We start from the raw sequence: 11,287 nt of genomic DNA on the forward strand, positions 1-11,287 counted from the left end.
ACAAATTCATTTCATTTAAAATATTGAATACATTTTAAATTTTAATTGATAACACATTTATTTAATGATGTCATCCATACATTCTGTGGGAAACTGTATATGATAACATGCCGATGCCTCATCATTGTTCTCACAGGGCAGCCCTAGATAATATCTATTGAATGTGTTACATCATCTAATTCTGTATATTTATCTTGACTGTTTAATAGCAACATGCATGTTCTGTCAGTAACGTGGATGTCATTGTAGTCTGTATGGTTTAGAAGAGATGTTCTGGATACAAAACTGCGAATAAAATGATCAAACGTCAAACTCCTCTTCATTTATAACAACACAAAGTCAAAATCATTTTTGGAAAAAAAACAAAACAAAAACAGGAGATTTTTATTCAACTTAAAAATCAGACAGGCACAGCATCTGTCTGAGCAAACACGCGCACAGACAGAGTGTCTACCGTAACACTGAATGCAGGACAGTCACAACAATGGAGGTGAGGTGGTGTGAATTATGGCACAGCTCAAGTTAAGACAGCAAACATGGAGGCGTTTAAATGAACTACTACTTCACTACCTTTTTCCTTTAAACAGCCTGTAGGTCTGAAGAGACGCTCAGCGCCTCACTTTCATTAAACTGGGCTTATCTGCTGGCTCACAGGAAGCCATTATTAAAAACTCCTATCAAGTAAAACACACAATTACTTCTTGGTGGCAGCCATCGCCGTTCTAAGATCGCACCGAGTGGTCTTTCAGTTTGCATTTTATGTACAGACACAAAGACATTATTCTCTATTATATCACCTCTTCTTTTATATTAATAATAAATAACATCTATGCAAACACTCTACAGGAATTCATTAGTGTGCCCCCTTTTTTTTTGTTAAATCAGCAACTCTGCATTAAGTCACATATTTACAATTCCAGAATGAGGCTGTACAAAGACAAGATCCACAGCTCCATCACCGGTATGGACTCTTTATAAACCTTTATAAACATGTCAGCGCAATGATTAAGCAATGCTTCACTTGCAAGCTTAATATTCTGGAAATACTGTTTGATCATAGGAGGTACCTGACTTCAGCAAAACCTGAAATACTTAAATGACTTCAACTGGTAACCTAAATATATATATGTGTACTAAGAAAATAAATTTGTGAAAGTGCTCATTTAAATGCAGGGAGAAGGGCAACCTGCAGCGCCTTTAAAGGTGGAGTTTTCTTTTAAACGCAGAAATCTGTGTTTACATTCAGTGTTTCCTACAAAAATCAAATCCCTCATCATAAAATAAAGTCAAAGTTGCCTTTTTATATATATATTATGAGTGTCATGCTACTCCTGTGTGCAGAAAACAAACAAAACTACCGAGAATCAAAACCACAGTGCTACTGAGAAACTCCACAGGTTGTCTCAAAATGAAAAATCCTACAAATAATCAAACAATTTATTTATAAAATTCATTTTAAAAAAATCCATAAAATCCTGACTTTGTTGGGTTTTTCTCGTGAGATGAAATCACTGCTATTCATTGATTTAGCTACAGATGTGGCTATCATTACACAGAGTCGAAAACGCACCATAGTTTTATATAAACGTAGCTAGCAAAGTTTTAAGCAATACAGCAACAAAGGCTTTAACACAGTTATTAGCATTGGCCTCGATTTTCCCATAATGCAGCTGTGTGAGTACTGATTGTCTGAGCCTGAAACAAATAAACTTCTCTGCTTCTTAAAAAAAGAGATCAGTCAGCAAGTACGAAACATTGCTCAATCTTGTCAGAACAAATATGGCAGAACCTGCAGTGCTTTGCTTCTTCATCGGATGTAAGGGACACCAGCTTATTGAGTGTCTCGTTTGTTTCTACGGTATTTTAAAACATCGTCAAAGGCAACTCTGTTAGCCAGAAGAGCCACTGGCCCTGTTTTCTGATCGCTAGCAGCCATACCTCAGGAACATAAATATTAGGAGGGACGAGTTCACTTCACAGCAGGGAGTGTCACTACAGTCCGAGACGGACATAAGAGTGCTTCAGGTGTAACATCACAGTCCCAAACAGTTTCACACACACACAGCAAACACACAAACAGAGCACTCTTACTCATGTGTTTCAGGCATTTATCCACCTGCTTCCTTTGCTTAGTATCTTGTTACTGCTGGCTCACTGACCCTGTAAGCTCCTCAGCTCCATTTACTTCTTAGATGATAATAATAATAATAATAATAATACAGAATTATCCTCTTATAGCTCTTTCCCTTCTCTTGCAGCTAAAAACTTCTGCTCTTCAGGATTTGAGGCCCATTCGAGCCATCAGCTGTTCATACACAGTCCAAGCCATGGCAGCCATGAGAGTGCGTCGAAGAGACCTGGGCACAGCTCCACGAAAAAACCCAGCCATGCCGTGCTCCTGAAGGAAAGGCCAGAGCAGCAATCCTCAGTTAGATGTTATATAATAGTGAAAGTGTTGCTTCTTACTGAAAAACACAACAAGAATGTGAGTACACACCATGTAGATGCGGCGAACTGCACCTGCTGTGCTACAGTGGGAGGGTCTGACTTGAATGTGAGTCTTCACTACATCTGCAGGCTGCGTTACTACTGATGCCATGACACCCGCAATCACCCCACAGCTGAAGTTCACCAGCGGGCCGTAGGGCGCCGAGGTCACCTCTGAGAGAAGAGAACCCGAGGATGTCAGATGATTTAAATAAAAACAATCAGTCAAACCACAGAAAGAGAAAAATACGTGGAAAACATAAAAAAAAAAAAATCACAGTTTCACTAAGAGCTGCGATGATTCATTGAGTAACTCGATTATAAAGCATATTCAACACAAATTTCTTGCTGTGATGTTTTAATGTTTAAAACTCTGTAGCGCTCAGTTGTCTCCGTGTAAGCGCGAGCATTTCACCCACATTTTTATTGGCATGTAAATACAGTGAGAGGGTTTTTGACAGATGTTGTCTTTGGGTAAAATACTAAAAATATTGCAGTTTCTAAAAATGTTAAACCATGAAGCAGTGGATTGTTAAAGACCTGTGCTTTTGTCTTTTGAATATTTATTATGGCTCATTAATAAGACAAAAGTATTTATCAGTATTTAAAGTGTGAAAGGGTATTTTGAGAACGGCTGCCTTATCCCATTACTCTATTAATCGATACTCAATTATTTAAATGTTTGATAGCGGCAGCCCTAATGTACATCACCAATTCACTTGGCCACACCCCTAACAGTAGCTTGCAATTACAAGGCAAGAACCCATTTTTAGACAGTAATTACAAGTTACTATTAGGAGAAATGGGATGCTCTATAACACAGGCCTCCCATCATCTTAATAATACTGTTTAATTACAGAGTAAGAAGGGGAAATAGGATATTCTATATTAAAGCCTTCACTCCTAATAGTAACTTGCAATTACCATGTAAGAACCCCTTTTGCACATTGCAATTAAAAGCCCTCACATCCCCTCAATGATACTGTGCAACTACAACAAGAGACAGAAGTAAGGTTACACAATAATAAAACATGAACCTCTAATATTACTAGATAATTCGAATTTACAAAAGGAAAACAACCTTCTTTCTTACAATATACTCACAGTATAATTATTGTTACTCAGTTTTTTTTCCTCTCTACCTACATTTTAAGCATTCGTCATAAACCATTTAATTTGTTTACATGGTAAAAGTTGGGAAACTACATCAGAGCTGTATTATGAAGCGCTACCAAGACATCAGTGCTCACAGTGAGGGTTTTCCACAGCATGTTGCTTCATATGTTTTACATCAAGTGCTTTTAGCACAAAAAATGTGTGAAATGGAAAGGAATTGTGAAAATGGGAATGCATCAAGTTCAGGATTTTTGCTTATAATTAAATAAAAGCTCTCTTATTCACAAGGGGCCGTCACAGCGGGCATCTCCGCATATTTTGACTGGGTAGATTTTTACCCTGGCTGGTCTTCCTGGCACAACCACAAAAGGGATTTGTGTCTGCTCCCAAGACTGAATCCAGGATCTTTCGTGTGTTATGTGAATGTAGAAACTGCTACACGATGCAGGGACTTGTCAAAGAAAATAAAGGACTTTCTCTAATGGTTCATATAAGCTGGGCTACCTTCTGCGGTGGACGTGAATAAATGTGATTGTGATTGTGCAGCATACAGCTGCTTGCACATACGTATGCAGAATTTTTAGCCACCCAATTTACTTCTTCAGTCATTCATTATCAGTCTGTGCCCAGCTTTATTGATTTTGCTCACAGAACAAACTGTACAAGCACTAAATCCACCCGATTGATTTTCTGCACAAGCGTTAAAACACTAATGCAAATTTCTGCTCAGCGGGTGTACAAAACATAACTCTTCACATTTTTCTTAACCTCCATTTTGATCTGCTGACTGAGCGTGACTCTCACCTTGAGGCAGCGCTCTCTTGGCCTGGCTGTAAAACATGACGTAGATGCCGGAGAAAGGAGCGTCACGGAGCAGCGTGGCAGTCAGCCCAGAAAACAGAGCCCTGATTCCCTCCGTCTCATACATACTCCTCAGAGCACCGGGCACACTTGCATAATTGTAAAAGCCACTCTGAAAAACACAGAAAAATTGAAATGAAATGTCTTTAATCATGCGGTTGATTGAGTGACAATAGATGTAAATGACTGCCTTTGTATCCACACTACGTGTCTCCACGGAAAAGAGGGTCATAATAAAATAGAGCAAAAACCTCTGACTAAAAGCAGTTCCACAACAACTTTATTTTAAAAACAGATGTGAGAAGATTAGTAGATATTTCATCTCTGACCATCTGGCGTCAGAGTCTGTTAGCTGGTAGATACCTCGAAGCGCGTCTTGATGACTGTGAATGGTAACATGCAGACTCCGGCCACAGTTCTGGCACCCGCCCCGAGCAGAACAGCCTCGCCAGCGTTGGGAGCTCGGTCCAGGAAGAAGTGCTGCTTCAGGGAGTAGAAGGTGCTGAAGTAGATACCCACCCCAGGGATGCAGCGCACAAATGACTGCAGAGGGAGAACAGTTTTTGTTGTCTTGGTTAAAAAGAAAGGCATAATTTACATGGGTTTCTTAGAGGGGAGCATGCGCTATGAGTTTGAGTGTTGGTGGGAGAATAAAATTTCAATTCAGTTTATTTATATAGCGTCAAAATACAACAACAGTCGCCCAAAAGTTCTATTTATTGTAAGGTAAAGACCATACAATAATCAAAAGAAAACCCCAAGAATCAGACGACTCCTTATGAGCAACCACTTGGTGACAGTGGGAAGGAAAAACTCCCTTTCAAAAGGAAGAAACCTCTGGTAGAACCAGGCTCAGGGAAGGGGCAGCCATCTGCGTACAAACATGCAACAAACAGGATTTGTTGTAAATAATGAAAACGGTGCATTCAGTTGCTCACCGGTGAAACACCTTTCCACAGACTGAAGAACTTCTCTGTCCTAATAACATTGATGAAAACGCTAAACATTCCCACCTTGGGTGCGCTGCAAGACAAAATTTTGAAATCAATACAAACAAATTAAATTGTGCAAACAAAAAAAACATTACACACTACTATGCAAAAAAACTTAAGCCTCCTCTAATTTATATTTTGCTTCCAAGGAGCCAGGCTTTCTGAAGGTCTTCCAAAGTTTTTTTATTTGGATATTGGCTGCTTTTCCACCAATTTTCAGTCCAGTCCTTGTACCCGACCACTTTCAGGAATTTATTTATTTTTTGGTTTGTTAAGCCACTTAACACTGACCTATGAGTCATTAGAGCATAAAATAAGACACGTAACTCAAAGGATGAACCAGTGTTGTGTCTACAAACAAACAACTTTAAAAAAAATTAAATTCTAAATTGTATCTTTAGGCACGGCGGTTAGCACTGTTGTCTCACAGCAAGTAGGTCATGAGTTCGACTCCATCTTTCTGTGTGGAGTTTGCATGTTCTCCCCATGTTTGCATGGGTCCTCTTCCTCCCACAGTCCTAAGAACTGTAGTTAGTGGGGCTAGATTCATTGGTGATTCTAAATTGCCCCCAAGCATGAACGTGAGTGCAAATGGTTGTCTGTCTCTCTGTGTTAGCAGATTGGCGACTTTTCCTGGGTGTACCCCGCCTCTTGCCCTATAGTAACTGGTATAGGCTCCGGCCCATACCAGATAAGGATAAGCTAAGTGGATGGATGGATCTTTAGGGACTTTTTTAAGAGCAGCCTGTCATAAAAACACATCATTTGTTCCCATTTTCTTTACTTAAATCTAGAGACCACAGTTTGACAGGCATGAAACACTATTTTTGCACCAAGAAGGTGATTGCCAAAGAGCTATTAGCTGAAAATTCAGCATGTTCAGCGTGATGTGTTCTTAGGAAAATGGATTGGCCTCCCCAGAGCCCAGACCTCAGCAGTGACCTCAACCTTAACAGAGAACAGAACAAAGGGCAGCCAACATCCAAAGGAGAGCCTTGAACGTCCTTGAAGAAGCCTGGAGAACTATCCCTGAAGACTACTGAAAGAAATGACAAGAAAATTTGCCCAGGAGAGTTCAGACTGTCTTGACGGATTAAAGCAGCTACACCAAATATTGTACAGTTCTAATGACTTCAAAGTCAAACTATTTCCATACACTGCTGCACTAGTTTTCAATTTTCAAAGCAAAACATAAATAAATGAGGGGTGGCCCAAGACTTTTGCACAGTACTGTAAACACTCAAAGACATGCTGACAATAAATGGTTACAGCTGTGGTGAATCGCTATTGTGAAACCAATTACCACAGAAATTATCCTTCTGGAGCTCTGTGCTAAAGAAAGGCCTCCACATGTGAAATAAATAAAAATCCACTTTTAAATGTTTACATTTGCTGTTCTCAGTGGCTGTAATTGCAACCCAGCAGCCTGACAGTATAATTACATGCTGCTGGTGTGACTAATTGCCCCATATGGGTCATACCAAGAGATTGAGGCTGGCACTGCCAGAAAATTTTGTCCTCTTATGCTTTGTATGTGTGTGTCAGTGGGTTAAAGTCAGAAAAAGAGAGGGGGAGAGAAAAAAGGATAAAATCAGAGGCATGGTGATGTACACGTGTCTGATGTACATGCAGGTGAAATGTTCTCACTGTGTATCTGTGTGAATGTGTGTGCACACACCCGGGCTTGGCATTGTTCTGCAGGGTCTGCAGTCGTGTCTTCACCAGATCCAAAGGCTGGAAGAGGAGTGTAGAGCAGGTGCCACTGAGGGAGCCACACATAAAGGCTTTGAGAGCTGGGTGAGCCTGAGGACAACGACAGACAAGAAGGACGATGGAGACCGACAGAGAGACGAGGAAAAGGAAGGATGGGAGAAAACCAACGAGAGGACAAGCGAGGAAGTAACATGAGAAAGAAATGGCGGACCAGAAAAGAGGACAGAGACAGAAAACAGACAAGAAGGGAGATAAAGCAGAAAGAAATGTAAAGGATTAGTCACAGCGTAAAGAGGATAACGAGAAAAATATGCCGTTCAGCATCTTCTTCGCCACTGGTCACCCTCTTGCTGAATGGCAGAGAAATCTGTATATATTCATTCTCAAACAACTATGCATAAAAACAGCTTGACAAAGCAAAGAAAATATCACATCAGAAATATACATGAATTGGACTTAGGATTAAAATCTAAATATGTTTGTGTGACATTTCCACTGCAATAAAACACCCTGTAGCACAGAGCAGAGGCCAGGTTCCTACACAGTGGAGATGATGGAGATGTGTAGAGACAGTTCACTCACTCACTCACAGACACACACACACTGTCTGTTGCATAGAATTAAAGTGAGACTCAACATTATCAGTGGGTACATGCCTTGTAGACAAAAAGGCAGGCAGAATGTGACACGCAGACAGGGGCTAAATTTAGCTACACCTGAAGGTAAACTATTAAACAGAAATTATATCAATTGGCAAAAATAAATAAATATTCCAACAACAATAACAAACCACAAATAATCATAATCAGCCTTCTATACGTTGCCTTTACACACACACACACACACACACACACACACACACGAGACACTTTAAATCACACGTTAAGCACAAAGATGCTGTCCTACCTTCCCCGGGATGCCCGGGGCTCGGCTCTGAGAATCCTGTTTTTCCTGCATTTTGCCCACTTTCACCTCCCTCTATCTGTGATGCTGATCTTACAAATAACATATTATAAAATAAACCTCCATCTCTTACAAACCTTCCCCTCGCTCACTTGCTCTCGCCAACCCACAATGGTTTTTCTCCTGCTTCCCGTCCTCCCTCCCCCATTTCGGCAGCCAAAGCAGAAGCTTAATCTAGCCCACGTTTTTCTACGGGCTTCTATCTTTATCTTTCAAACACACACACACTCGCGCGTCTGTATTTGGTGCTCGCCCCTCTGTATAGCTCAGTGCTAAAATGCTAAAATTTTTCAAATAGCATGAGTCATGGAGCAGTTCACGTGGACTTTACATTTAGGTCAATCATAAGGATGCTAGTTTTAGTTTTAACAGGAGAAAATATGAAGCTATACACTCACCAGTCACTTTATTAAGAATAGCTGTTCAACTACTCGTTAATGCAAATATCTAATCTAATTAATGTAAACATGGCCAAGATGACCTGCTGAAGTTCAAACAGAGCATCAGGATAGGGAAGAAATTTAATTTAAGTGACTTTCAACATGACACTGCTGTTGGTGCCAAACAGGCTGGTCTAAGGATTTCAGAAAATGCTGATCTTCTGGGATTTTCCTACACAGTCATCTCCAGGGTTTATAGAGAACGGTCCAAAACAAAGGAACACAAATCCAGTGTGTGACAGCAAAAATGCCTTCCTGGTGTCAGAGGTCAGAGAAGGACGAACACACTGCTTTGAGCTTTAACTAAAGCAACAGTAACTCAGATAACTACTTGTTACAACGCAAGTATGCAGAAGAGCATCTCTGACCAAACAACAGGTCAAACCTTGACGCAGATGGGCTAGAGCAGCAGAAGATCACAATGTTGCCAGTCCATAGATAAGGAAATAGGAAAATGAGGCTGTAATTCACATAATGCACCAATACTGGACAATAAACGATTGAAGAAATTCAATTCAATCTTATTCTAAGAGTTGTAAGGTAAAGACCCTACAATAATACTGAGAAAATAGACAAAACCCCAACAATCAAGTCAAGACCCTATGAGCAAGCGGATGAGTCTGGTTGGATGAGTCTCAATTTCTGCTGTCAGATTTGGACAGTAGAGTTAAAAATTGGTGTAAACCACATGATAGCATGCTCTTTTTGGTGTAATGTGTGTTATATTTTGTGTGTGTGACGACTTTGGGCCTCATAGTACCAACATAATAGAGCATTGTTTAAATGTTACTGCCTATCTGAATATTGTTGCTAAAATTTTTCATCACTTTAGGATTACAGTGTACAAGCCTGTACCTAATGAAGTCGCCTGTGGGTCTATACTGTCATACAAGGTGTGCATTTCCCTAGAAATACTGAGAGCTACAATTGAAATGGCATTTCTATAAGTAAGCGACAGACATCACTCATGTTTTCCGGCGCTAAAAATCCCAACTGTTATACGAGGGAAACGTGTCGCATCAGGTAATTGACCATTTGTCTGCATGCTGTCAATGACAAACATGGCAGCACTCACCGCTGCCAACTCCATCTTTGAGCCGGATGCTGAGCCGGACGGGTCCAGTTTCTCCTGTGCTGCCGCCGCCGTTTTGAAACCGGTTAGGTTAGGCCACAGTGGATTCAAACTGGAGAAATCAGATGGCAGCCATGAGTCACATTTCAAAACATTGAGGTTGCCGGTGTAGCGGCTAATTTAGCTGGCTAGCTAGCTGTCACCAGTGTGGTAAGGTGAAGTTAGGACATCGGCCAGCTGCTCTTAAGTCATATAACTGCCTTAAAGCGACCAAAGATGTGAGCTCCAACAGGCAGATTAGTTTCAGATATTCAGAAAAAGTCACTCAAACACATCTAGCGACTAGCTAGCCTGGTAACGTAGAATGCTAGCTCCTCTTACCTGATGTTGCAGTGTTTCAGGGATCGCAGGAGGTGACAGCCACCGCTGTTAGCTGAAGAAAGTCCATATTTTATATTTACTGCGATAGTCTGAAAACATTTCCTTTAACCCAGCGTTACCTTTAACACTTTAACGCCGCCTGACAGGGCTAGCTCAACGACGTTAGTGTTAGCTAGCCAACTTCGTGAGTTGTGCGAAATAAAATGTAACGCTAATACGTCTGAGTTCCAAATAAACCGGGTCTGTCTTCAGTCAGACCACGATCACTAAACTCGGGAGTGGTGAAACGCGAATCATCACATGTGCCTGCTGCGGCTGTTAGTGAGCGGCCGGTAAAGTTCACCTCCAGGGCAAAGCCGACACACACAACTAGGGTATGTGTGTGCGTGTATTGTTAAACATGTTATGTATCGAGGTCAGTGTGGCAGATATCCATCCTTTTTTCTTATTGAGCTCCTTTATTTGACTTTTTCTACATAATTGAGTTTATCTGCTTACAGTGATTTATCATTTATTTATCTATTTTTGTCACATTCACTTTTATTTGGCTATAATTGTATTTCGGCCGTTTTGCTATAGCAGAACGTATCCTTTACGTATAAAAACAGTTTGCCGTTTTTATACGTAAATGATTAAATATTCGAATTATTTAAACATAGATAATTTGAATATCTCCTCCTAGTTTTTATTTTAGAGCGCAAACCAGGACATGCATGCACTGTAAAATGTAAGTTTCTGCATTTCTGACAATAGCCTCAAGATGGCGCTGCTGTTCCACAGAAGATGAACATTGCAACATCAACAAGGTTTACTTGATATTTTCTTTCATTATTATAGGTTTAGAATAATCACCACTTGCTGAGTATACTAGAGGGACAGCTCTGATTGAGCTGTTTAGAGAAAAAGGTAGTGACGTGTTGAGACGAGCCATGGTCGAGATATATTTGACAAAGGATTTTGAAGATTGAGCTGCCAGGCAGGAGATAAAGAGGAAGACCACAGGGAAGGTTCAAGAATGTAGGAGGCAGATGATTTCCTGTGGCGACCCCTAAAGGGAGCAGCCAAAGAAGATTTTACAAACACCGTTTTTGACAGTCTTTTAAAGGCATCCGATTCCAATAAACACCACCAAGCAAGAGTTAATAGTAGAATAAGCAGTTTGCCATTGGCAAAGGTTTGGCAAGTTTGTCATGGGTGCAACCCACATACTCAAGTCTGCTGCTCAAACAACAAATGTGGCAACATTTACAGGGAAATAACCA

At 40.6% G+C, this 11,287-nt stretch overlaps 1 protein-coding gene across 2 annotated transcripts; it reads right to left on the minus strand.

Annotated features, from left to right (window-relative positions):
• Positions 1-307: 307 nt before the first annotated feature.
• LOC146385295 (mitochondrial glycine transporter B-like) lies at positions 308-10,417 on the minus strand. 2 transcript variants are annotated; one of them, XM_084930947.1, is made up of 8 exons: positions 10,026-10,417; positions 9,648-9,756; positions 7,135-7,259; positions 5,403-5,487; positions 4,828-5,007; positions 4,408-4,576; positions 2,498-2,661; positions 308-2,398 (listed from the first exon to the last, which is right to left on the minus strand). In XM_084930947.1, exons 2-8 carry the CDS (start codon positions 9,660-9,662, stop codon positions 2,276-2,278), a joined length of 861 nt encoding a protein of 286 aa, XP_084787073.1. In that variant the 5' UTR covers positions 9,663-9,756; positions 10,026-10,417; the 3' UTR covers positions 308-2,275. The 2 variants fall into 2 exon arrangements, with proteins under 2 accessions (XP_084787073.1, XP_084787072.1); XM_084930946.1 differs by lacking the exons at positions 9,648-9,756; positions 10,026-10,417 and adding an exon at positions 8,076-8,412.
• Between the last annotated feature and the right edge of the window lie 870 nt (positions 10,418-11,287).

Source organism: Perissodus microlepis, chromosome 6 (genome assembly GCF_051167445.1).
Source record: "Perissodus microlepis isolate ML-2025 ecotype Zambia chromosome 6, ASM5116744v1, whole genome shotgun sequence".
In the NCBI taxonomy this organism is placed as follows: Eukaryota; Metazoa; Chordata; class Actinopteri; order Cichliformes; family Cichlidae; genus Perissodus; species Perissodus microlepis.